The sequence below is a fragment of the Vidua chalybeata genome, chromosome 7 (genome assembly GCF_026979565.1).
Source record: "Vidua chalybeata isolate OUT-0048 chromosome 7, bVidCha1 merged haplotype, whole genome shotgun sequence".
NCBI lineage: Eukaryota > Metazoa > Chordata > Aves > Passeriformes > Viduidae > Vidua > Vidua chalybeata.
The window spans coordinates 28,374,368-28,401,740 of NC_071536.1; the positions used below are offsets into that span (position 1 = coordinate 28,374,368).

Sequence of the window (27,373 nt, forward strand, 5' to 3'; positions counted from 1 at the left end):
GGTTTTGGGCAGAACTATTCATGTCTGTGTCACCTCACTTAGTCCGACTATATTTGCCTGCTTTGACTGGCAACACCATGTATTCATCTCAGAAAATACAGAAGTGATACACATACATCAGCCTTGAGTAAGAAGGTTGAGCCCTGGACATCTGGGTTTAGAAGAATGTGAGTCTTTGGTTGAATTAAAGCATCAAGGACACGTGTGCTGTGGTAGAGGCTGACTTGCAAATGTGCTCACTTCCTTCTCACAGTCTGACCATCTGGCCCACGGGGCCTAGTGGTGGGATTCCTGCCTGCAGAGTGGGGAAACTTGTTCACTCTTAGATTTTATGTTATAGGTGTATTTTCTCAGAACTTCTAAGTTCTCAAACATCCTCGTTGTTTTGAGGATGATCTCCATCTCTGCTCAGCTTCTCTCCATTACCTGGTGTGTCCCAGGATTCCCCTCATGCCCTTTTGCCCTTTTCTTTTCCACATGTAAAGACTTCTGGCATTTATAGAGTCTGCTTTGTAGGTGCAGGTTTTGTTTCTGAGCCGCAGTGACTGTGGTGCTTGGAAATAGCTGAATTTGAATGAAGTGCGTGCCTGGGGCTGTGTGTTCTGACTTCATTGGCTTAGTCCCTTCTTTAAATGCTGCATGATGTAACACACCGGATGCAAGAACTGCCTCTTGTTTCTTCACATCCACTGTGGACAGCCTGGTTGGAGTAAGGCACGATCAAAATCAGTTCTGTAATTAAGGAAATGTTGAACCTCTTGTGTGTGTTAGGCAAATGAGTTAAAACTTTTAGCCAAGCAATTAAGTGTTAAGGTTTTACTGTAAGGTGAATGGAAACTAGATAATTTCTCCAGCTAAGCTTCCCTTAATCATTCCATTAGCGCAAATTCAGGACAGTGCAGAAGGGAAGCAGCATAGCCTGATGGATAAGATAATTATTATATTATTATTATTGAAGAATATTACAGTAAGAATAAGCAGTAAAGGCCCCAGCTGAGGTTATGGTGATAATTTGATATGAGTTTTACTTCATGACCATCAAACTCTGCTCTGGAACTGTTGTGATTTAAATAGAGTAAAAGATGCAGTGGAAAAAAAAAAACTTTTTTGCATAGATCCAGAGCTGAGATGCAGAGAGATTAAATGCTGTGTCTTCCATGGTACCAGTGGAAGCTGAACAAGGCACTGCTGTGTGTGTGTGACATGGTGTGGGCACTGGGAAACACGAGCCCTGCTCCACTTTGGAAGGGTGGGTGGGAGAGGGTTGTGCTCTAATGCGGATGCTGGATTACTTGCATTTTCTGTTCTCATTTCCTACATCTGCTCCCTGTCAGTGTGGGTTATTTTAACTTCATGGCTGTCTTCTGTAGGGTATCAAAATACTGGATTGAGTTTGCAGCATATTCAGAGATGTAGGGACAAGAGTGCTCTCAAAGTGGCAATTTGCTGCTTCTCTTGGTAAAGTATATTAAATTTACATAAGAAATGTTATCTGATTATCTGATTTGGGAGCAAACTTTTAAAGAGGGTGGTATCTTAAGTAAAACAGTATTTCTGGATGTTGTGTTCATTTTTCCATGTAAGGGTTCTTGTTAGGAATGTATTGACCCAGTTTCAATTAATCACGTGCCTGGCATTTTTTCTTTTGGTTTTGCTGATCAAATCAATGTGATAGCCTATTTAAGGCAGCATATCTCAAGATTATAAAAAAACATGGTGGCAATTTGCAAAAGCAGGTTGTCTCTGTATCTGTGACTGATGTTTTTGGCTCTCTGTTTCCCTAGGCATTCTTGCCAGCATTCGTGTACTCATTGAAGGTGTCTCCACTCATAGAAAAAATAAGTGATCACAAGGATTTTAAGAAACTTCTCAGGACACGGAATAACGTACTAGTGCTCTATTCCAAGTCTGGTAAGTCTTTTTTTTTTTTTTTTTTTTTTTTTTTTTTTTTTTTTTTTTTTTTGATGCTACAGCTCTTTATGCCCAGCAAGGTGTGTACCAAGAGGTTTCTATATGACTGCAAAGACTTCTTCAGGACTGGTGTCCTTTGTTTTAATTCAGAGGGTCCTGATGTTTCAAGATTGGAGTCATCTTAATTCAGCCTTCTAATTGCTCTGTCACATTGGCAGAAATGTACTTTGTTCTGGCTTTGTCTCCAGAACTGGCTCCCTGTAATAAGAGCTTTCTGGTGTGTTTATCACAGTAGTTTGCAAGTTTTGATTTCCTGGTGACACTGAAAGGCGTAATGAATAGTTACAGTACTGAAATCAATCCATCTTTGCTTCTGACAGTTTTGAGTGTCCCATGGTTGTCTTTCAGCTTTAATTAAAAAAATATAAAAATAAAAAAAGAACTGTTGTGTAAGATGGAAAGTGACTCATTTCACATTATGCCACCTGTCCCCTTGAATCTTTTTGTTGTTTCCTCTGTCATTCAGGCTCACCTTTCTGGCTGTTTACTAAACTGTTTGCTTTTCCTTTGCTCTGTTCTGATCCTGCTGTACCTTTTCTCCTTTCTTGCCTTATTTTTTTTTTTTTTTGGGAGGTGTTTTGTGTAACACCATGTAAAATCAAGAAACTATCTTTAAACTCTATACACAAGTGCACAATGCTTTTGTGAATGTGGAAGTCATTGGACAGCAAGAAGTAAAACATATAATTAAGATGATTTTCCTTCGTGCTGTATTGTTTTTGTTTCTTCCTTCTTTTTCCTGTAGGCAGGCAGGACAAGGTAATACCTTGTTTGGGTCTTGGGTCCTCCTTTTCTGACCTTTTCTGTTGCAAAGGTCTTCTGTCAATTAAACACAGTGATGATAGCATTGCTCTGGGTTCATGGTGTATCAAATTGGAGCAGCATATGGAGACAAATATCCTCCTCCCTCTGCCCCCCCAGTATCAAAGAATTTTGCAGACAAGGATATGCAGGTGCTGGAGTAATTAACTTTATTTCCTAAAGATATGCTTATTCTGAAACAGTTAAAATTATATACGTGGCTTATATTTTTATTAAAATACTTGTGTTTTGCTATAGTGGAGAACTTTGAGCACTTGAACTTGGCTAAATGGTTTTGTAGTAACAGGTTCAAAGTGAAAATCATAAAAGAGTTTCTAATGCTTTTTGATTTTTGAAAGGAACACTTTAGATAAAAAGACGTCTGTATTATTCAGCTTCTTAAAGGGAAAATTTTCTTTTTACGCTTAATATTTTAAGTGGTGGTTGCTTTCATTTTTAGCAGCATAACCAGAACACTTCAGCTGTGACACTCATCTAATAAATGTTGCCCTATGGGCATTGTTCAAAAGCCATGTTATGGAGATTTCGTTTTTTCTGTTTTTGTTATTTAATTGGTTGGTTTTAGCAGTCTAAAGCATTGCATGCAGAGCTGACTGTGGAATTAATGTTTCTTCCTGGAACAGTGATCCTTGCACAATTAGAAATCTCTTGCCCAACAGTCACCCAGAAAGAGGGGAGGGGGAAAAAAGAGATGGGAATTTGGAGGTGTAATTTCAATCCCATATATACATCCCCCAGCTGTGATGAGATGTTGGCTGGCATCTGGGCAATTGCATGTTCTGGGTATTGGGGTGTGAGGGTTTCTGGAGATCTGATACGTGTGGGTTGGTGTCTCTGATGGCATCAGGCCCAAGCAAATCTGTCAAATACAAAGAGGCTGTTTCTGGCTCAGGAGATTGTTGAGGTAAAAATTGTGAAGGTTTAGGGATTATTTGATGGGCTATCCCTACATGCTGGCTCTGCTTGTCCACTCTGACATCTACAGGCCCTCACTTCCTCAAATGCTGGAGACAAGATATTGGTCTACAGAAGCATTCTGTCTGTCCCGATATTGCCATTCTTACATTCAGTTACTTGAAGTAGTTGTGGAGATCTGGAAGAGGCTCTGGGTTTCTATTTTCTGTTTATTGAGGAAGGAAGCAGTTCCTGTTAGATTTTTTGGGGAATGAATACTTATTTTTACTGCTATATTTTTCTTTCTTCTGTTTATTTTTAATACCATTTATAAGACTCTTTTGGAATGGTAGTGTTTTGCAAAACCTATACATGTGGTACAGCATTATAAAAGTCTCTGTTGGGTATTTTTAATACAGCCAGTACTTGGAAGGACCTTTTCTGGGTAGTGCTCATGAATGTTGGTTTGGGTATGTCCCAGGGTTATTATGAGGATAAAGTCTGTTACTTTCTGTGTATGGCTGGGATAGAATTAGGGAGGCAGAGATGCTGAATGACTTGCCCTTACGGCTGATGAAAGTCCTAAATGAAATTGCTCTAATTAGCAGGCTGTGGTGCAAATTGGTTCATGCCCAGCCACAGGGAAGAAGGCGGTGTTGGGATGGAAGCTGTAGGAGAGGACACAGTATAGCTCTGTAAATGCAGCTCAGGGAGCGTGTCTGGAAATCCCAATTTCAGTGTATTGTTTAAGGGGTAGAGGGAAGGAGCAACCCAGCTTCACCTGCAGCCAGCTTTCCTTCTAGTTTACAGAAGATTTTACTGATCCCTGTTACACTGGTTTCTTCAAATGAGACAACATGTTCTTGGGGTGCTTTGGCACATAGAAATGCAACAATTTGTTGTTTTATGTAGAGTGGTAATTCATTTAGTTTTATTGTTTAATTTTGTCTTCCAGCCACTGCTGCTGAAAGCTCGCTCAGATTACTGTCCAGTGTGGCCCAGGAGGTGAAAGGACGAGGTACTATAAGCTGGATAGACTGTGGGTACGTGTCATGCTCTTTTCCTTCTTATTTTCCCTTTCCCCTTTTGGCTTTTATTGCTATCTTAGCTTTTTTGATGGCTCTGAAACTTTTTGGCTTTAAGTGGACCCACATAATTCTGTGTAGTTTCTTCTATAGGAAGCTTTATATCTTACCATCTTATCTTCCTTTGAACGAGTGAAGGGGAATAATTTTTTTCCTTATGGCTGTTGTTACTTCTCTGATACCATGTTTTCCAGCCTGAAGCTGAGACCCCGGCTAACATTGCCTTTCATAGGTGACACACAGGGTGCAAGCTTTTTTTCCACAAGCCAGGGGAGGAGGAATCTCACACGTTGTGCCTCAGCTGGAGGGCAATGCAGTTCTGCTCTGACAGCAAATGTTGTGTGAGCAGTAAGCTATTTGCTTGGTTTTGAAGCATCCACCCATTTGTGTTTCTCAATAAAATGTGCTTTCTTTTAAAGACCTTCCTCTGTGCTGGCATAAGTTCTGGCAATTTTTAATGTGAAGGCAAAGAAACTTTTTTTTGTAAGTGGTTGTGTGTGGGGGGAGGAATGAACAGGTGTGTACTTTCTGGTTTGCAGATGTGAAAATCTCTGCTGTGGTTCAACTCAATAACAGTTTCCTTGTGGTTTTAGCTTGTGTATCGTAGTGCCTCTGCAACTTTGAGAGCTTTGCCTGCAGGTGGCAAGTTCCCCTTCCTGCACTGCAGAGGAGCAGCTTGCTGCCTACCTGTGTGTTTGGGTGGATTGCCATGGTATGAACAGACTGTACACTGTGCACAAATGTAAGTCAGCTCTGCACATCATGTGGCTCCCTTAAAATTACACTTTTGAAACTAACCCTCATCCATCAAACAGTGACCCAGAATAAGTCTTTGGTAAATTGGAAGTAAATTTGGGTTTGTGATTATTAACCTGTCCTGCTCTCCCCCTGCCATCAGGCAGGTATCTCTCCTGTGGAGTCCTCTGCCTTCTGTTTGCATTCTGCTGGGCTCATCCAAGTGCACACACACTTTCATCTCTGCCCAACTGGTGGGGACTGAGTTCCAAGTCATCTGCTGGCAGAAAGCAGGGCTGTTCCTCAGAGGTCAGTGAAGCCTGCACCACCTGCCACCTGCTGAAAAGCCAGTGGATAAATTGTATTGACTCTGACAAGGTGAAGGTTATGAGGAGATCTGGCATACCTCCGAAATCCATGAAAACCAGTCTTCATCTCTAACAAAAGCAGTGATAAGTAGTTTTCTGTTGTCAACAATGAGGGCTAGCAAATAGGATACTGAGCCAGCCTCTTGGCTTCAGTTTCTAATTAGTTTCTCTTTATGGACTGCTTGCTACCTTTTTGTGTCTTTTGTTTTAGGCTACCTCTGTGTTGGGGGGACTTACTGTTTACTCTCTGTGTGTGTATGTGGTATATACAAATGCTGGATGATGAGGCTGTTCAGCTGGCCCTTCAAAATGCTGCTGTAATACAACTAAACAAGAACTCCGTTCAGGATTTATTTTAGTTCTGGGTTGGAGAAGGAAAGATTTGGTGTTTAGGACTTCAGTTTGAAATCCAGGGAAGTTTTGGCACTTAGTTCAACAGGTCAGTCTCCACTCCTGAGATTGTAAGTAATGGTGATGGGGAGGGAAATGTACTGTTTGGTTTTGCTATAAAATAAACTTCAATTAATCAAACCCTAATATACTCTGATTTATGTTGACATCTAGACCAAACTTTGTTATGGAAGCTACGTGCAAGAAATGTATTTTCAAGTCTCTCCCATGCAATGCTTTAATACTTTTCATAGGAAGCTTGGTACTTGCAGTGCCTTTCCTCTCACCATGAGGGGGAAATACTGAAAGGTGAGTTAATCTTAGACAGTGAAGCAGTGTGGTGACAGTCATGCTGTAAAGGGTTGGGAGACCTGGGAATAGATTGGTAGGTTCCCAAAATTTTCTTTGACACCAGTAATGCTGCAATCAGATTATCACTTCCTGAGAGGTAGGCAGTGACCAGGATGTTGTAACATGGCAATAGGTGTAATTCTCTCTTTGAGGGTAAAGCAGAGCTGTCTTTCATGTCTTGTTTGGGAAGAACCTGGAAAAAATAGCTGGGCATTTTTCAGAGATGGACTTCTAGCTCTTCTATCACTCCTGCTAAGGGATACCATAACAGGATCTGCAAACTTGTTTCATGGGGCTAGGTGGGTTGGAAGACTGGCTTGTGGTAAAGGAGGTCTTGGTAGATGCAAAAAGAAACCCTAAAGAAATAGTTTGAGCCTAAACCAAGTTTGTGGTTGATTTGCTTGTTAAGCTTTTGAAGCATTCTGAAATCAATCTAGTAGTGTTGAGGTAACTTTTAAACAATTTTTTTTTCATGTTTTTTCCTTTGCTTATTGCTTTTTAAAAAATTGTATACAGGTGGCTGCACCACAGTGCCCACCTTGCTGCAGTGCCAATACCAGAGGCTGCAGTAGTGCAGTCTGCCCCAGGTTGTGGAGGGCCAGTTGTACGGCCTGGACAGCTGAGTCCTACCAGAGTGGCTCAAGCCGTTCTCCTGCAGCAAATATGCTGAGAGGCTTATTTGCAAGTCTTCATGCCGAAACAAACAGCACACAGATGCAGGGATATTTACAGCACAGGCTCAATTTGTTTTACAAATACTGACAAGAAATGTCTTGTTTGGCAGCAATATTTAGTGGGAAATTTTGGCTTTGCTCTTCACATCCTACTGTACTGGGCTTCTTTGCCTTCGGATCCAAGCGTTGGCAGGGCTGGCATACATGCAGCGTTATGGTTTGTGCCTCTGCTTCCCCGTGGCGATGACAGCAGCCTTTTCTTTCCTTTTTCTTTACTGACGGTGCTTTTTTTTGTTACTTGTCATTCTCCTTCCCCTTGTTTTCAAGAGAACGCAAGAACATTCTGCTGCATGGACAGAGATCAGTATGGACTGCTAAGTCTCAGCAGCACGTTCTGTATTTAATGCGGTGGAGGGGAGTGTGCAGGTTTGTGGCTGGAAGTGTGGCATTCAGGACTTCCTGAATGCTGGTCTGCATGGAAACCGTGCTCCTTGGCCTTGGCTTCTGCTGTATCTGTGGTATAGGACAGAGATTAGCTTTGAGCTTCAGTTCCAGGTCGAGTGGTCTCAGGGAGAGAGGGAAGTTAGTTTTTCAGCATGATGTGGGGGAAGTACTTGGTTTCTTGCTGAGACAGTGTCGAGTAGAGGAGGTTGCCACTTTGTCACTTGGAGGCAGGGTAGCAGAGATCCCCAGGGTGCTGGGGCTTGGGAAGTGTAGGGCTGGAAATGCCACGTGCCTGTCTTTCCTGCACAGCTGGGCTCACTTGTGCTGAGTGCCATGCTGGAGTGTGACCCCCCCGCATGTGGTACTGTAGATAAGGTCCTCGTTCAGGAGAGCTCAGTCAGTTCCTGCAGATCCATGTCTCCTTCTAGAGATGAAGGGGCAGCTCGAGAATTGCTCCCAGCATTGAAGTGGTCACCATTTGCTGCTGTGTGCTGAGATAGCATACATGGCTCTGTACATGCTTAAACGTGAAGCTATTTCAATTGTGAATGAAAGACCCAGCAGTGATGTGACAAAAATATGTTTTATTTTAGCCTTTACATGTTTTAATTAGGAAGTCTTTGCTGAGGCGTTTGACGTTGAATGGATGGTGGTGTGAGAGACAAGAGAACTAATTATGCCTGATGAGATGCATGGTATTGGGGATGGAGCACAACATTGCAGGTTGCTAAATCTTCAGGGTTCCAGAGAGATGGAGCAGGCACCTTGGGAGCAAGTGTTCTGGGGCTTGTGTCTGGGGACATGCCACGTTAATAGCAGCTGGGAGTCACAGCTTCTGTTCCTGACTCTGCTAATGAGTCACTTCTTGTTACTTTGTGCAGTTACAAAAGGTGTATTTGTTTTCCAGGCAACTGGGTAAATATTGCCTGATTCATTAGTCAATGTTTATAAAGAGTGTGGAGAGCTTTGAAAGGAAAAATGCCACAGCAGTGTGAATGGGTGCTCTTTAGGGCATTCAGGTGAAATTGGAATGGGCATGTAAGAAAGCAGGAGGTTGTGCTATTTATTGAATTATTTTTTTAGTTGTAAGCTGATAGAAATTTGGAAGATTGAAGGGCATCGTAGGGAGTTGAAAACTTAGGATATCTGCAAAAAAGCACAAAAGGATGTGATATTTTCTATCTCAGAGACTGGCTGCTGCTAACTCTGGTTGGGGTTTGTGCTGCAGAACCTCTGCATCCCCCTGATCTCACAAAACCTCAATTTTTTTAAGGCCTGGTAAAACTGGAGGTAAGCACTGATGTGGTCAAGTAAAAGAGGAGTTTTGTTAAAAATAGAAACTCCTGTGGAATCCTTGTGGTGGCAAGTAAAAGGTACAAAGTGATGTGCTTGGGAACACAGTAAGATGGAATTACCTTTTGAGTGAAAGACAAAGTTGCTGCTGCTTGTATTTAAAGCAGGTGAAGCTCTAGTCTCAGTTTGTGATGTCCTGAGGTGTGGTTTTGAAGAGTAGTCATTACAAAGTTATTCTCTAGCCTTGTTAAGTGAGTTTTGTGATAGACAACAATGTGGCCAAGGACTGATGTTACTTGGAAAAGTGTAACTAGTTTGGGTGACATGGAAATAAAATAAAATGGCTTTGTCGATGAGAAGAAAATGTGTTTGGCAGGTTATTAAGCACTCTATGGTCAGGTGCAGCTTTGAAGAGGTTGAAAATAGCTCTCTCCATCATGAATATGATTTAGGGAACACTCCTGGGTTTTCCAGTTATTAAATTGTCTCATGTTTTTATTGACTATAACTCCTGCCCAATTGTGGATTGGTATTTTTTAAAAAAACACACATTTCTTTGGCTTTGGGTAATTATTCTCTGCTCAAACTTGCATGATTCCCTTTACTGTAGGTCCCAAACATAAACAAAGCTGTGTGATTTCCATCTGCTGTCATAGCGCTTGTGCTTGGCTTTAGCACATCAGACTGCTAGGAAGAGGAAATGCCATCTGGTTAAAATGACTGACTAATTTTTGTTTGGTTTTAATCCCACTTTTTCTGCTTTTGTGTGTCATTCTTACAGTCCCTTTTGTGTGTCATGTGCATCATTCTTGTAGTCCCCATCCCCAATAATTACTTGTTATTGTAGCAGTCCCATGACACTTAGCATAAAGGTGAGACCATAATTTGGCTGGCAAAGCAGTACATTCAAACCTACACATGCTGCTTCACAAGAGAGCCAAATCTATAGAGTATTTGTCTTTTCTGGGGTTTTCCCTAATATCCCTGTTTTTTTGTCTTTTAGATGTGGTTTTCCCAAATTTCTAATTTCCTAATGCTTAGATACAGAAAGGCTTTACCTATCCACACAGTCATAAATGAATGTCTTTAATGCTTTGACATAGCAGGGAGAAATTTCAGAAATAAGGCTGGCAGTACAGATGGTGTTAGAGTAATTTTGCTCTCTAGTTTTTTGCCTTCATCCTGTAAAGCCACTCAGAAGTAGGATTTATTTAGGAGAATAAGTCTACTCATCTTTCGTACTTGTAGCTGAATTTTAAAGCTGATAAAAAGCTTTGAAAATGCAAATAAAACTGTCCAGACCTAATAGAGAGAGAAAAAAGAATGGAGGAATGCTGGTCTTGCCCTGGTACAGCCCTTTCCATCCAAGCAATTTGTGGTGTCTGGGATTTCTGCATTTTCCTACAGTAGCCTTGAAGGTGAAGGGCAGCTCAGGAGAGGATGGCTCATAGTGCCAGCCTGGGGGAGGTAGCAGGGGCTCTGTTTGCAGCTGGTCCAGGGGAGGTAAGGCAGGTGTCCCTCAGGAACACTTTGCAAGTGAGTTATACTGCCAGTGTGGTCCTTGTGTGAGTGCCATTTATAAGGGCAAACTGCATTTACAGCATAGATTTTCGATGCCTTCCTCCTGTCTGTGTCATAACCTGTCTGTGTGGTTAATGCTCATTCACATTAAAGCCTTTTTATTTTACTATAAGAGCAACCATGCAGGAATCTGAAAAAAAATCCTTTTTTAAGTAAGCTCCCAGTTCCTAAGTTAAACCCATTCAGTCTGGTGTATTGCATTAATTCGGAAACCCAGAGCAGTTACCTAAATCCACAGTAGTGGTTGGGTGTATGAGCCTGAGCTCATGTCTGTTTCACCCTAAACTTGAGTATTCTGTGGGTTTTGCCTAGACTTGCTCATTAACCAAATCTTCAGCGTTGCTGCTTTTCAGACCAAAATGAAGAGTAAGGAAGCTCAGATTTAATGTAAAAGAAGTCACCTCTGTTTTTCTGCACCCAGTAATTCAATTAAAACATCCTCTAGCATCCATCCTCTCCAGGCCCATGGTGCAACTAAAGGTCATAAATGGGTGTACAAAGGGCTGCAGCATCCCTGTGCCCATGGGTGACATGTTGAAAACCTGCATTTTGGGGTTCTTACATTCCTGTGAACTCTTCCTGTGAAAGGCAGAGTAATAATCATCTTGCGTCCCAGGTTAGGACAGTGTTCCCTGTGCAATGTTGTGGGATGAGGGAAGCTGCTGCTTTGAGTTTTTGAGAATTTGAGTGTTTGGTGATTTTAGAAGTTCCAACAAAGCCTTTGGTAGCTCTTGTGAATGTGTTTACCTTATTTCTTTGCAGGTATGTGGGCTGCCAAGTGCTTCTTGCTAATTTATATTTCCTTGGAAAGTACTGTTCATTATAACTTCTTGACTTTCTGCAGAGGCTGGAGCTTATAATTTTCTCCCTTAATTGTTTTAGCTTGACGATATGATGATATGTGTTACCTCTTTGTCTTGGTTTTCCTTCTGCTTTTTGGCTTGCTCTTGCTTGCAGTAAGAATTAATCTCATGGGTTTTAATTTTCAAAAAATACTTCTTTTTAATCTTATTCCTCTAGATCTCTGGCCTCTCTAATTGACTAATGGGCACAGGGAGTCGTTTGTATTGGGTGACAAGTGGTGCTGGGTCTCCACAGCACATGGATTATTCTGTTTGCATTCCTGGCACGTTCCAGGGGAGCGTTTGGAGCAGAAGGCTGCAATCATCTGCAAGGTGATTGCAATCCCCCCTTGAAGTAGGGGTTTTTGCTGCATTCTAGGGGGTAAAATCAGGTCCTAAATTCACACAAGACTGTCCCATTCATCTGCTAATCCTTATCTTTAATTCTTTCCAGCAGTACATTTTCTGGTTTTGGCTTTCATGCTCCCCCATCCCTTAAAAGATTCAAGCTTTTCATGTGCTGCACTGTTTGACTGGTTCATTTGTTCTGTGCTGTGGAAACCCGTTGCTCTTGTTACTTGTTCTAGAAGATAATTTCCATCAGGAACCCAGAATGGGTGCAAAACATTTCTTTTTTTCAGGACAAATCTTGTGTTTAAGCTTCCTGTGGTCATTACTTCTGCATTCGTTTCTCCTGGTCCTGTTCCTATTTTGGTGCCTGCAGGTCCTTAAACCCCACTCAGGAGCAGAGTATCTAAGTGCCTTTCTGCTCTGTTGGCTAAGTATGGATTTTCTGTTCAAGTAGGTGTAAGCCATTACCATCCAGCTCTTTGGAGAAGTGCAAGCTAGCTTGATGGTTTGAGAAGGGATTTTTTTCCCTAGGATTTTTTTTTTATTTCTGATTTCAGATCAGACTCAAGAGAGTGTTACATGAAGGTGTGGGATCATTGCAGAATATGAGGAGCCTTACAAATGTGACATACTGTTAGCAGCAGTAGTTGTGGCAACTGCTGGCCTGGAATGGGAGAGAGAAGTGAGGATGATGGGGAGACAGGCCTGCAGTCTGAGAAGAGGAGAGTTTTGCTAGAATCAATCTGGTTTTGCTTAGTCAGCAAAGTACACAAACTGCTATATTGTAAATAGATCCCACAACGCAGTCTTTGTTGGAGGGTGGAATTTATAAGACAGAGAGTAAGTCAAAATCCTGTATTGTCCCCAACAATGGCTAATGAATTTCCTTTTTTTATTTCAAAACTTCATAGGAGCACATCTAACTACGAGTGACTGTTAATGACTTCTCTTTCAGATTAGGTTTGCAAGTGCAAATGTATTTCATACTTTTTGGAGGCTTGAGGAAATTTTTGCTGTTAACACTTCTTTTGCTGCTTTTTTGGGGTCACAAGCTCAATTAGTTGTTTGGCAGGATCTCAACTCCATGCTTTCCCAGGATGCTCATCAGTCTGTTGTGTGGAGAGTGTATTCTATGGAAGGTAGCCAGAGGGTATTGCAGATGCTGTGCATTGGGCTGGGAAACCCTGTTTGATAATTCACTTCTGATAGCTGGACTGAAATTGCAGTTGAACTTCCCTGAAGTTATAACTGGAGTGATGGTTTTTACTAGAACATAAAAGAATGAAAGCACCTGAACAATGGAGACAAGAATGAGAGGACATGCTGGTAACAAGATGACAGCTTTGACTGGTACCTTCCAAAGCTTTTCCAGTGTTGGGAGCCCTGCTTTATAGGCAGTCTTGCTTCTGCTTTGCTGTATTCCCTTGCTCTTGGAGCCTACTCTTGCTCCTTACCTGCTCAGTTTTGTCCCTTCCAGCTGTTGGGACAGTGACAGTGTTTGTTCTGTCACAGATACAACAGAGCCTCCATTGTATTAGAGTCTACAGGCACAACAGTGATATAAGGGACTGCTGAAGCATCATTTACTTGGATTGTTGAGCCCTGTTTCAGATGGTGAAGTGTACAGATAAAAGAGAAAACCTGTTTAGAAATCGTGAGGTCTGTGGGTTGCATGTGGTTACATCATATGCTGGTAGAGGACTGAGATAATTTTTGTGCAGGCACATTTACTGACCTGGTTACTTGAATTGGTTCTGTCAGCATTTTTATTAATTACTTTTCTTGTGCCTGGAAACCCTCTACGTATGGGTGAAAAAGAAAGCAGGGTGCACTCTGCACTGAGAAGTGTTAAGGGATGCCAGGGCAGTGGCATGGAAGTGATGTGGCCACACAGCATGTGCACACTGTGCTGTTACATTGGCAGCTGGAGACATGAATGTTTTGGGATGGCATTTTTGTCATTGCTGAAGAGGGGATTTGACAGTTGTTCCAAATCCTTCCTCTCCAGTGATGTGGTTGTGGGGCTGTTTTCCTGTCTTCATGAGAGGTCAATTGGCAGCATTACATAATAAGGGAAATAATTAGGAAGCTGTAAAAGATGTTATATGTGCTGAGGACAGAGAATGGTGCTGAGGATGTTTGCTCTTACCATGTTCCTTTGGGACCTGACTGGACAATATTTGAATTTGCCCCAGGGAGGAGGTTTTACACTTCCACCTCCATGCACCATTTTTTACTTGGCATCCATCCATCTTGGACTTGGTTTAGATTTAGAAACTATGTGGACTTAACTGTAGCAAAACCCTTGGGTCTTATTTTGTGTTCCTTCTGTCTAGCTTTTGTCTTCCGTTCCTTCTCTCTCCAAATTACCTTGACACATTGCTGCAAAAGCCTTTTTCTCTGTTGCTCCTCCTACCACTGAGGGCTGCCATCAGTATTTCTCTCTGCTTCTCCATCCTTATGGCCATGAGTGTCCAGATCTATGGGCAGTCCTGGACAGGCAGAGCATCTTGTGCCACTCCTATGGAATGGCTGTGACACGTCCCCTTCCGGAGCTGGCTGCACTGGTGGTGAGCCAAAGGAGGCCAGATCTCCTTCAGGAGTCCCTTGCCACCCTCCTGCCCCGGTAACAGCTGGCTGCCTGTGCTAAGGGATTACTCACGCATGCCAACACTGACAAGGGACCCCAGAGGTTTACAGGGAGTGCTCCAGCTGGGCTTCCTGCCAGCCCCATCATAACCCCCAATGACAGAAATGTGTCCTGGTGGAGGAGATGGGGACGGGAATGGAGAGGGGTGAAGCGTGCACGCGATCTTTGCAATGCACGCTACCTCTGTTGTTATTTATGCTTCTTGCTTAGGTCAGCTTGGATCATTCATTGTATTTTTCTTTTTACCAAGCTGTCATATGTCTTCACTTCTCCAGCAAAGGCACATTTTGGAGCTGTGGCTTGGTTTTGTGGAAGGGGAAGAGTAGAGAGCATGCCTGTGGGAGTAGATGGAAGCTGTGCCATTGTGCCACTTAAGGTTTGACCTTATTACCACATAGACAGCTGCTGGTTAGGTCCTTGTGGTATTGCAAATAGGTCGATGTTCTGGATGGTTTTCCAGGGAGATAATGCTGGATTATTGTAGGACTGCCTGCAAGGGTCCCTTCAGCAGTAACACAGCAGGGACCAGCTAGGGTTCAAATTGCTCTGGACAGAAATGGCAAGAGGCAGCCAAGGATGGCTGCTGGGGACACATTAATGACCTGTCCTCAAGCCAGTATTTCCTGAGCCTGGTGCCTTTGTCTGGCGTGGCTTAGCTTGGGTTGATAGAGTGCTGATTTTGGGAGTAGTTTCTGGCTTCTTAGGTTGTGGTTTGATGTTTTTGTTCTTGTTTTTTTTTTTTTCTTTTTCTTTTTCCTTTTATTTCCTGTTTTGATAGCTTTTTTTTTTTACTTTTAGTCATTATAACAAACTTTTACACTGCCTCTTCAAGTGATATAATTAAATTGCAAGAACTAGAGTCCTAATTACCCTCTCCCATGTGAGAGCTGAGGAGCTCATCTTCAGAGGCTGTTGGCTGAGATTCAAAAGAGACAAATCTCAGAGCAGGCTGCATCTGTGTTGATATTTACTCTTATTAAGAATAATGGTCATTACCAAGTGATATCAGAGCAGGTTGCTCTTTGCAGGTTATCTTTCACTCTCTCTAAGTGAAGGCAGAAGGAAAAGCAGAGGGATCCATCTCTGCCATTTCTGTACATCTCCTTTTCTGCTTTTTCCAAATAATTGTTAGCATAGCATCTGAGCTGGTGGGTCTGGCATGTGCAAAAATCTGCATTGATGCATGAAAAAATTACTGATACATATTTAGACGTGTCCTATTCTTGGAATTTGCTCCTCTTCTCTCCCGTGCATCAGTGCAGATAGCTTGCATAAATAGGCTTAATTCTCAATGCAGTGGTGCAGAGAATCTGCCCACTAAATGGTAGGAGACATACTGGAGCAAACTGCTGCTTTCTTTCCTGTGATAATGACTGTGCATTCAGGCAGCTGTGTGAATCTCGGCAAATGGAGAAATCCTGAAAGCAGGGCACACTTAGATCCAGTGAAATAGCTATTCTTATCTTTCCTTTCTTTTTTTTTTTTTTTAATAGAAACTCATGCAAACAGAAAATGAATTGATAGGAGTTGAAGTGGTAGGAGTTGCTAGCTGCATACTCACAGGTATAGATCAGTAATAATGCTTTGTAGCTTCTTTCCACTATAAATCCTTCAGAATATTAGTATCCATTCAGATCTCTAAATGACACATAAGGGAAAAGTACACTTTCTTCCCCACATGGTTAGTTGTTGCACCACATAGGTGGTAGAACAGGCACAGGATTCTCCTACCTGGTTTAGTCCTCTGCTTAGACCAGAACAGATGTCTGCACATCTTGGGGTTTCACAGACCCTGTTGCTGAGGTTTCAGCATTACACTTGTTCACATCAAGCACATAACATTTGTCTTGGCAAAGCTGAGATAGCCACAGATATACCTGCACACTGGAAACTTTTGGGAGTGTCTAAAAGAGCATTTACAAATGTTGACTGTTGTGTGAGCTGACTGTAGTTAACTGCCTGGCAGTCAGCTACAGCAGGGCCACAAGAACTTCTCTGTGCCTCTGAATCTGCACAGGGTAAAACAAAAGGATGATCTGAAAGTGGTGTCTTCTCTGGAGATTCCTTGGCCTTCGAGTCATTTAGGTTTAGCCCATTTAGGGACCATTGGAGAACTGCACAGGAGAGAAGACAGAATGTTTCTGACCCATGGGTTTGATGTCGCTGCAGGCTTTTTGTATGAACTCCATGTGACAAACATGGTGTTTTGGCATAACTCCAAATCCAGGTCATTTGTTCCATAGTCTAGTTTTGTTACAAGGAGACACAAGTGTTACAAGTGTCCACATTATTCAGTTCTCAAGCTCAGATCTCCAGCCTCACAGAGAAGCAAAGACCGTGTTTATGGATTACAGTGATGTTAAAATGCAAAACTGACATGAATTCAGTAAGACTCTTCAGATAAATACACTTCTGTTCAATTGAGATTACAAGTGCTCCTTCCTGGTGTGGTAGCTGTGTGCTTTGTTAGTTCCTTAAAATTCTCATTTCTTATCTTCAGCATAATATTCTGATTTTGCTGCATGTGTCCCTGACACATTCCTCCTTTTTTTTCCAGAGGCATTTGGGAAGTTTCCACTAAGGTGCATTCTCACTTGCAGCTCACTGTGAACTTGGTGTTTGTTGTTCTTCACATTTGTAGAAAGGCAGCTGGAGAAAATTGGAGAATTAGCACCAGTGCTGGCAGCACACTTAATTTGGTGGGACTCTTGCAAGCCTTGCATCTTGTTGTCTCTAATGAGTTTAAACTTGATGGGTTTTCAGTGTTTCATTTTCTAAATTGATTTATCTGCGTAAAAGGTACAAGTTGTCCTCTGCTGGGAGCAAGTTTCCGAGCTGTTTAATCTTGCTGTTTGTCAGTGCAGAGAACAGCCTTGTCAATGTGAATCATCCTCTTTTCTGTTTTGCTCATCTCCCCAGATCTTTGACCAACTTCTTATTCACTTCAGCTTGAAGTCTCCTTAAGGCTTCACTCCTGCACTGTTTAGGAGAGCTGCTAGGCCATGAAGACCCTTTACTTGCCCACTGAAACAAAAGCATTTGCAGTTCTTTCCCATAACCCTTCTCTCTTCTTCAAACCTGATCTGGTGCTGGAATTCAGTCTTGTTCAATTTGAAGACCACCTCCAGCAGGTCTGTCTGTTGATACCTCCCTCTTTCTTTAAGAGCTGTTTTTGCCTCTGTTTTCCAGGTGTGGCTCCAGGACACATCTTTGATACCTAGAATTAATGGGGTTGCTGGGCTTGGGGCTCCAGAATTTCAACTGGTGTTTGTTTTCTGCAGGACATTTTTGAAGCTAAACACTTGTGATATGGATTTGGACAAATGAACATGGGGTTTTTTTTGGCTTTCTATTATCTTCTGCCAAATGTAAAAGCTGACCTGCTCTTTCCTTTTGAATCTTTTAACAAACAATGCTCTTTGACCACCACCCTAACAGTAGCAGGGTCTTACTGAAATTTGGCTTCTTAAATTTTATGTTAATCCCATGGACAGAAGGTCTGCTGAAGTTCTTGGACATGCTGGAATAAGCTGCTTCTCTACTGGTTAGGGCTTGGCTTTGGAATGTAAATTTAACACAGTTCACTGTGTCCTGACCAAGCAAACAGAGAAATTAAATTGACTAATGGAGCTTTTCACAATGCTTGTCCCACAAACTTAGCTAAACAGCTTCCAAATTACTGTTAGTTTGGATTAATTGCTGATGATTGCTGACCACAGCAACGAGTTCTCAGGACTTAATGCATTTGATTTTCTTTTTTGGTAACCTTTCTTCCAATATGTGTTTCTTGCAGTGATACTGAAAGCCGAAAATTATGCAAGAAGATGAAGGTAGATCCTAATTCAAAGGAGATGGGAGTGGATTTACTCCATTATAAGTGAGTGCTGGGCTGGGATTTGTAGTTCATAATTGTTGATGCCCCCATTAAGAGTGTTTATTCTTATTTCAGCCCCATGCTGCTGCAGCATTAAGATGTCTAATTTTTTATCCTATGAAATTAATTGCTGTTTCTTCAGTTTGCAAGCATGTGTTATGACAGAAGTTGAGTTAAATTTATTCTGCTGATGAACAGAGAACACTAACAGCACGAGTGAGTTAGTCAGGGAGAGTTGTCCAATGGACTGAAACTGCCCAGTGCAGGGGGCGGATGCCTGAGATTTGAGTTCTCTTGCATTCTGTCACTTGCCTGCTGGCATGTGCCTTGGACAAGTTGCTTCACCTCCCTCTGCCTTTCTGACTTGAGATAGCCCTTCATAATATGAATGGAGAAAGGCAAGTGTTATGAGACAGCAAGGTATTTTTCTTCCTGAAAGTAATAGGAGTGGGAATAATGTTAGGTACACCAAGCAGCTGCATCTCCATCTCCAAAGATCATGCCTTAGTAAATAATCTTGTTAAAGTGTCAGGAAGGAAATTGTTTACTGGGAAACTGTTTTCTTTACACTGGGTTTGCACCCTCCCTTTTTCCTTCCTCTCATTCTCCCCACCCCACCCACCCTTAAACTACTGTACTGTAAATTCTGCTTAGTTCTATGGCATCAGCAGGATGATGTTATTCTGGTTAGTGAGAAGTCAGGAAGAGCAGCTGTATGAATTCCAGAAATGTTACTGTAAGTTAACACTATTCCCCACTCCTCATTTAACAGGGACGGTGCATTTCATACTGCATATAACAGAGCAGTCACATTGAAGGTAAATTCAAATATTCCATTATTATTCTTTTGGTTTTGCTAGATGTGGGTGAGGCATTTGTGGATTAAAAACTGGTTTTGATATTTTTTCATGCTGAAGGCATGAAAGGGAGGGAATTAATCTTTATAAACAGTGGTCAGAATGGCCTAAAGGTTTTTGTGTGCATACATGTATATCAACCACAGATCCAGGAAAATTGTTTATTATTTAAAAGATTGACCCCATGTTGAACTGGAAGGTAAATTGTAAGATAACTTGCACGCTACTAACAAATCAGGACTTTCTTGTTTTGATTACAAGGTGCTCTTTGTGGTAGTATAACTCAAAGTATTAGCTGATACTGTGTTTTGATAAGGAGTTCTCTGAGGTTCTTAGATTGTGTGTTTATAAACTTTAAAGAGAGCTGCGTGGCCTTATCTTTTATCAGATTGTAGAACCACAGCTCCTATGAAAGTGCTTTGAGTGCATCAGGTATAAAATAACCTTTCTTCTTTTCTGGTAAATCTTGACATAAAGCAATGGAAGGCAATGTTCTGGGGGCAAGGGAAGAGAGAAGGCATGAGGCATGATACGAATTTGTAAATCCAGATGATTGTGGGAATGGTGGACTGAAAGTACAGTGAGCAGGCCAGAAGTGTGCAGCTTTCCTTTGCAAAGCCTTGCTGAAGTGCTGGGAGTGTCCTGACATGAGGAGCCTGGCAATGACTTGGCTTCCAGAAATCTTCTGTCCAGCTCTGATGCCCAGTTCCTGTTTCTCTTCCTCCTCAGCAAACCTGGGCTCTGCACAGTCATTGGTCTTTTGAAGGCTTAGTGACATTCACCCCAGGCTGATATAATTCCATGTACTTCCCCTTCCTGGCTTGCTCAGGGCATTGCCCTGGGATGGAGGAAAGCCTCTGTGAGATGCTCTGTGAACCTAAGTCTGCCAGAGTGGCTGCTCCTAAGTGCACTTACTCTGGACCTTGCTTTTACAGCCAGAATTGGAGAGTAGCTGATGGGGGACTGTCTTGGAAGTGTGCCCTGACTTGAATTCATTCAGTCTTCACTTGAGGCTGTGATGCAGGATTTGTCTGAGATGGGAAGGGTAGGGCCGTGTATCTTCCCATCTCCTGCAGCAGAAATCTTGCCTGGCATTAGGAAGGGCAATGTTAAATACCCAGCCCAGTCAGCAGCTGCCTAAACCAGCTTCTGTACTTAGTGAGGAATTGCAGCTGGTGATTGTTTTTTTCCTTCATGGTGGGTGATGGGTTAAGGGAGACTTCCTAGTTGCCTAAATTTGGGTGATTTGAACAATACATGATGCATCTCTCCTGCCCTCTATAAAGTGCTGCAGCCAGGAATTAGTGCTGTGACTCTTCCTTACAGATCAGATCAAGTGGAAAGCACCTGCAGTGCTCCAGGGAGCATTGGGCTGAGAGGCAATCATAGCACAACAGGAACCAGATCGTTTATTTCTTCAGCTGTGTTGTGATGAGCATTTCACCCTTCCCTTTTGCCCTGCCTGCTGGGAAGTAGAAAGCAGCATCCCATGGACAGGGGTGTGGGATTCCATTGGAGGTGCAAGAGGGATTTTGAAGCTCCCTCACTCTAGGGGATGGAGTCTTTCTCAATTAAACTGCCCCTGTGAAACCAGCCACTAATGATTTACAGGTTGGGCAGTGGATCAGATCTGAGCAGTGATCAAATAATTCAGCTGTTTGCTTGTTCTGTTGCTCACAGCTACCTGGATATTTTCTGTATTTCTCCCTCTGTTTTACTTCTCCCTGTTTTCTTCTGTTGGGCCAGTGACCTTTGTTTCTCTCTCTCAGCTGCATTTGTCAGGAGTCTCTCAGTACATACAAACAGAGAGCAGCAGAGCAACACAATTACATATGGTATCATACTCATTTTATGGACAGGTGGACACACTGAAGAACAGGGAGATTAAAGGATTTGTTTCATATCATTCAGCAAACTTGTGGCAATAAAACTCGGATCTACTTTCCAGATATCCAGTAGACATATTAATATGTGTATGACATTTTGGAGAATGATAGACACAGCTCTGAAGAACTGTGAAAGGATTCTTCTGGAGTAATCAGCAATTTCATAGATGTGGCTGATCCAGCTGGTAGTGTACTCAGGTTTTTAGAAAAGCTTTTCATTTCTTAAAGTAACTAAATCCTTATGTAATTAGCAGAGATGCCCTTGTGGTTTCACTGTTAGAAAAATGAGGAGTAAAGGATAGCTCAGTGTTCACAGTAGAGGGAAGTTGCTTGTCAGTCAGAACCTCCTGCTGCTGAGACCTGTGTTATGATCTGAGCCATTTGGGGTAACTAAGAAAGGGAGATGGAAGGCAAGAGAACAAAATTCAGTGTTGCAAAATTACTAGGAATAGTTTAAAAAATTTATTTCTAATTCTTTGCAGAAGGGCTTAGGTTCTCACAATACTAAAAAGGACAGCTGGAGGAAATTCCAATAGAATTTGATATTTCTGTAATTGTGAGTAGCTTAAAAAAGGGAGCTATTACTACTTTTTTCTCCAAATTTGAGGGCAAACAGTGGCATTTTGGGATGGTTGATTTGAAACTAATAACTGCAATGTTTAAAAAAAAAAATTGGAACTTGTAGCTACACATTGTGAAAGCCAAGAACTGAGGAGTCTGAAAAACAGTTTTAGATAGTCATAACAGATAGATCCATTGGTAGTTAGAAAGCACAGAGGTCTGTATACAACAGCTGGTGCAGAGTCCATAAACTTAATTTCTTTTTGCCAGAAATTGAGAACATGTGCCAGTGTAAGCTATATAAGAACCATAAGTACTAGTCTATCTTCTCCTCAAGTAGCTGTAGTCATCTGCTGTTGAAGACCTAAGCTTAGGTCAGTCTTTGATCTTACCTGGAGTGTCTGTGCACATGTCGCTTTTGCCACATGATGTCTAATTCTCAAGAGAGCCACAATGCCAGTATCCAGGCTGTGTTTATTACATGAAGTCTTTTCTGGAGTATAAAGTACACAGAGAGCTTTGCCCTTCTTCTAAAATGGAGAGAACTCACTGAAGTACAAATCTGCTTAGTACTAGCAAGGGATTGGTCCTGCCCTAAACCCTGAATCCTTTTCAAGTTGGCTGTTGTAAGGAGTGTATCTGTGAAATTGAGGCAGGTCTAGTTATTAGCATCCTTACTGCATGCTACTTCAAAGGAATCAAAAGCACAAGGATATGTTTATTTTCTTTCAGGTTAAAACCTAGGTCCATGTATATGATTATGGATCAGCTTTCCTGTTAAAACTTGCTTGTTTTAGCAGCATGTGCTGGATGAAGCATGTCCTGTATGCTGCTGAATGGAGATTTAAGGCTCAAAGCTGGCACAGCTGGTTACAGCCCATGGTGCTTCTGTCCATGCCATGGGGTCAAAACGGGTCCTGACCGTAGCACGGCAGGACTGGAGCAGAGCTGGTTCTGCAGCACCAGGGTTGCTGTGTCCTGGACCTTGCTGTGGCCTTTAACAGAGCAGCCTGGGGACCACTGCCTTTCTGTGATTAGAGAATGCTGTGGTTTGTTTGGGTGTTGTTCTTCCCTGTTTAAAGCAAGAGAGGAAGTTCTCTTTGCTGCATGAAGAATTGAGGGCAAGGCAACTGCCTTGCTCCTGCCAGAAGACATTACACATCTAATTTTTTTCTGTCTTGGCTGAGAGGGAGAGGCTGGATGAATTAAATCTCTTTAATCCCCCATCCTCTAACCACATCTTTTTCTACATGACTGAATTTGGCATGCAGGAATTCTTGAAGCTAGCAGAGTCAATTACACTCATTAGCTGTTCAAAATGTTCACCTCTCTCTCCTCTCCAGTGTGTAGTTGAGGTCTGTGCATGCTGAGGGTGAGCAGAACTTGATGCAGCTGTCCTAAAGGTAGAACATCTCTGCTGTTTTGTCCTTATCTTTCCTTCCCCCATGTATTATTAGTCTTCTTAGGATGTCATTTGGGATGTTAATGCCTCTAAGTCTACAGGTTTTTGTATTGTAAGTCCATTGTAAATTACTTGATTTTATATATTTTTTCCTAACTATCTCCTTTCCCTGATAATGCCACTGTAAAACAAATTTCTTCTGGAAGCGTTTGTCATCCTCCCCCATTAGATCCTTTTTACTCTGTACATTAAATGTTTTGGTTGCTGTCTGGTGACTGATACATGCTGCCTCTTGTGATAAGACAAATCTTTTCAATATTAGCTGTGCAAGCAGACAGAAACATAAATGCAATAAATGGATCCTGCTGTAAGCTCTGAATCTTCCCAAGCCTTGCAGTACCAACTGAGAGGAAGGAAAATGAGCTAAACTCTCCTCTCTGTTGAGATGTTGTACCACAGCAGCTCTACGAAAGGCAAACAGGCAGCAAAAATGTCTCTGAGACCGTTCCAGTGATGGGACGTGTCACCAGGTGTGCTGCCAGCCTGCTCCTGAGAGAGGCTTTTAGATGAGTAGTCTTGGTGTGTGTTAGTATGGCTCAGTGCTGTGGCAGCTTCATCCACTCACACTCACACTGAAGGAAGCTCCTCAGGGAGCTCACTGTGTTACTGGTGTGGCAGAGATCCTGTATGGGAATGGACACAAACCTACGAGCAATGCCATAGAGAAAGCAGTGGGGCATTCTGAGTGCTGAATGAACATGGAATACCAGGTATTATGTCTCCTAGAGCACAGACATCTGAGGATAATAGTGATCAAGCCTGTGTTTGCATATACAGCTGGAAACAGGGAGTAGTGTGACTGCCAGAATCCATGGAAAGAATCTCATTGATTTAGGAGGGCTGGAGTTTCTTTCAGGCTGGGGTTGAAGTCAGAGCTGTCAGAGTATATTTCATTATGGTAAAGACAGTAGAGCTGTGATCTGCTGAAAGGGATTTTTGGTTGCATGTCAGTCAGGTAAAGCAGTTACAAAGTGTGTGTGCAGGTGTACTCAGTTTGTTGAATGTGGGAGCTGCAGAATCCTAGGGTTTTGTATTTTCCACTTCTGCCACATTTGCTTCTTATTCTCATACTTGAAATTGCATTCAGTGAATTTTTTAGGTAGGTGGGTCACACAGGGGCCTGTTGGTGGATTATTCTTCCTTTGACCAAATGAGCAGTTTGATCTGTGTGTTCATTTGCTTTTGCTCACAGCAAGTATCAATGTGCCCTCCAGCTAGTCCTGTTACTCAGATACTGTGAAGGGCATGGGAGCCTGACCTCTGTATAAAGAGAAGTCTTTCCTGCTAACTCAGGGACTCTCTGTGGAAGGTCTAGTACTGTTGAAAGTACCATCCTCTCTGAAGGATCCTTGAAGCTATTCTCTGTGTGTTGGTCCACTTCCACTCTGTTTTCCCCAGTTTTATAGTGGGAGTGGGAATGGCTAAGCTGGAATACCTGTTATGATGAAGGTACACACCCACAGCTCACTTGGTTCTGCAACAGGAGATTTGTGCTAATCTGCATTAGAGCAGATGAATATATGAGCAGAAAAGCAAAGGCACTAATTGGATGGGGTTTACATCACAGTATGGATTTGAGATTGGATGTCTCATGATTTCTATTCGTGTTTCTCTAAAAGATTTTCCCCCCTGTTTTTTACAGTCTATGGTGGCCTTTCTCAAGGATCCAGAAGGTGCTCCACTGTGGGAGGAAGATCCTGAAGCCAAAGATATTGTGCATGTTGACAGTGAAAAGGTACATTAGCTGGATAGATGTTCTGTTGTTTCATAAATATATGGGATGGAGTGCATATGTTTGTATTAACTCTTAGTGAAACACCATTATTTCGTTTCTTTGGAAGGGAAGTTTAAAGCACCCAGCCTCTTCGAAGTGATTTGACAAATTTTGTGAGTTGTGATGGCTGTAATGTCCTGTGTTTCTTGCCCTCCTCTGCCCTGCATGTGCTTGTGACCTCAGTTTGCCAGCTACACAGCAAGTGTCAGAGCTTGTGGATGGTGTGGGGGCACAGCCCTCTTTGTCTCAGGGAAATGGAGCAGCTTGCAAGGTGCAGTCACTGCAGAATGCAAGTAGGAGGTAGAATGCTGCTCTTCAAATTGCAGGTTGTCGATAAACCTTGGGTTCCCTCATGTGCCTGAGGTTAGGAAGTGTGAAGCAGGAGGAAAGGGGATCCAGATCTTGAGGGATTTAACTTGGTACAGGAACTGTCCTCTCCGTGTTAAGTGGGAAAGCAGCAAATGTGATGAAACTACCTTAAAAAGCCAGTGCCACCACAGTTACTCATTATGTTTTTTCTGATATAATCAGCTTGGTCTTTTATATTAGTTTTCTAGTCTATAGATTTTTTAAACTTTAATTGATTGGACTCTAGCTGGTATTTTGTAAAGGGTTATTTCAATTTTCTGGCTTTCATTTTTAATATTAGAAATGGTTATTGTGACATTCAGTTTTTGTAGGAAGATTAATTTTTAATGTTCGCCCTCTGTACTCCATTATAAGGCTTCCAGGGGTTGCATTCAATTTGAAAACTTCATCTAGTTTTTCCTATCATGCTGGTACTGAAAAATCCTTTTCACATGGCATCTCATAGGTTTGGCAAGGTTTCATAGTGTGAGAACTGAACTTGTTTTGTTATTATTGAGTCTGACTTTTTGAATTGCAATATGGATTTTGGATGTGTCAGTGAAGAAAGAGTTTTTTCAGGTAGAGATTCTGCAGAGAGAATGAGCTAAACCATGGAACTTCCACATGTTAACAGTGAAGATACTCGTCTAGGATATTCAGCAGATAGCTGAATGTATAATAAAATTTGTCATCTTCTTTCAAGTTAAAATTGAACAAGGAAAAAAAAAAAGTCTTGTCTGTTAGGAAAGATGAGCCCTTTTCCCTCAGATAAATGAGCCTGTGTTCTATGAATACATACATTCATTTTTTAAAGTTGTAGTACAGTGTCATTGAGTATAAGTGTGTTTTTTATTTTCTTTGGCTCATTCACTAGGAATTGAGAAGGCTTCTGAAGAAGGAAGACAAGCCCCTACTGATGATGTTCTATGCCCCATGTAAGTAGACCAGCATATCCTGTCACCTCTTTCCCCCTTCTCTGCTGAGAGATGTCCAAGACTGACTAGAAGCTTCACCTGTGCTACTAATAATACCATCTTGTGCCACCTTTATCATTCAGCTCCTTGTGTTGTTCTGCCTGTTTGTCCTCAGTTTTTCCCTGGTTGTCCATCACTTGTATCCTGGTCTTGTCTCTTTCTCTTGTGATGATGGTTCTTGCTCAATGTTCTTTTAAGCAGCCGCTTTCTATAATTTTGTTACCTGTTGTCCTTTCTACATTTGTGCTGCACAGAACAGAGACTCTGTGTGCTGCAGGCAGAGGGAACAGTGCAGTTGTCAGGAGCAGGACTATTGTTCCTGCTCCATCCCAGAGGCACCCTGCATGTTCCTGCCCACGTGGGCAGGGCTAACTCAAATGTGAGTGGGGTTTCAGGAAGAGCAGAGCACTTTGGAGACTCTGTCTCCCCATTTCTTTTTGTGACCTTGACCTTGTATTGCTGCTATCTTGTCATTGCTTTGCCTATTGTTCCTTGATGTTGCAGATTTACAGCTGCCTTTTTGTGTTTCCTGGTGACTGCTGTGTAAGAGGATTTCCAGCTCTTCTAAGCAAGATTGTGTTGCACTTGAGATGTTGCTCAGTTCAGGAAGCAGGGAAGCCATGAGAAGAGAATAAATGTGTGACCTAAACTAGGAAAGCCTCCCAGCAGTGCCCTGATAGGGAAGTTGAAGCAATTTGCTGTCTGATTCTCTTGAAAAGTTGTATCCCATGGCACCATTATCTGGTGTTTCTCAGTGTATTTTCTGTTGTACTTACTGCCTGAAACACAAGTCTGCCTTTTTATTCTCATCTGAGCACGGCCAAGATGGCCAAAATTGCCTAAGACTTAGTTTGATGCATCACAAAGAGGATGATTTTTCTTTAAATTAAATCACTTTTGGCTCTGTGCCTTCAGACTCTGCAGAGGTCCTGTGTGGCCTGGCATGGTGTGTGGCTGTTCCCAGTAGCTGCAGCCTTGGATCAGCGGGAGATGATACGGCTGCTCTGCTGTAAATCGTCCCTTCAGGGAGAGCTGGGCTGCACGGTGCTTTCACAGTTTACCTCTGTCAGGAGTAATTGTTTTCCACAACTGAGCCTCTTTCTGAAATGTGCCTTATCTAACCCTTCGTTCTCTTTGAACCATTCCCCCAGAAACCCTCCTCCTTCCAATTTCTCTTCTTTGAAGT

General features: G+C 42.2%; 1 protein-coding gene across 1 annotated transcript in view; it reads left to right on the top strand.

The window, feature by feature from the left end:
• The window catches only part of PDIA5 (protein disulfide isomerase family A member 5), a 98,618-nt gene that overhangs the window by 9,717 nt on the left and 61,528 nt on the right, over nucleotides 1-27,373 (top strand). The window contains exons 2-7 of the mRNA XM_053948181.1: nucleotides 1,785-1,911; nucleotides 4,643-4,730; nucleotides 18,245-18,328; nucleotides 19,098-19,143; nucleotides 24,734-24,826; nucleotides 26,088-26,148. Coding sequence (XP_053804156.1) covers nucleotides 1,785-1,911; nucleotides 4,643-4,730; nucleotides 18,245-18,328; nucleotides 19,098-19,143; nucleotides 24,734-24,826; nucleotides 26,088-26,148 — 499 coding nt within the window. The remainder of the gene's footprint in view (nucleotides 1-1,784; nucleotides 1,912-4,642; nucleotides 4,731-18,244; nucleotides 18,329-19,097; nucleotides 19,144-24,733; nucleotides 24,827-26,087; nucleotides 26,149-27,373) is intronic.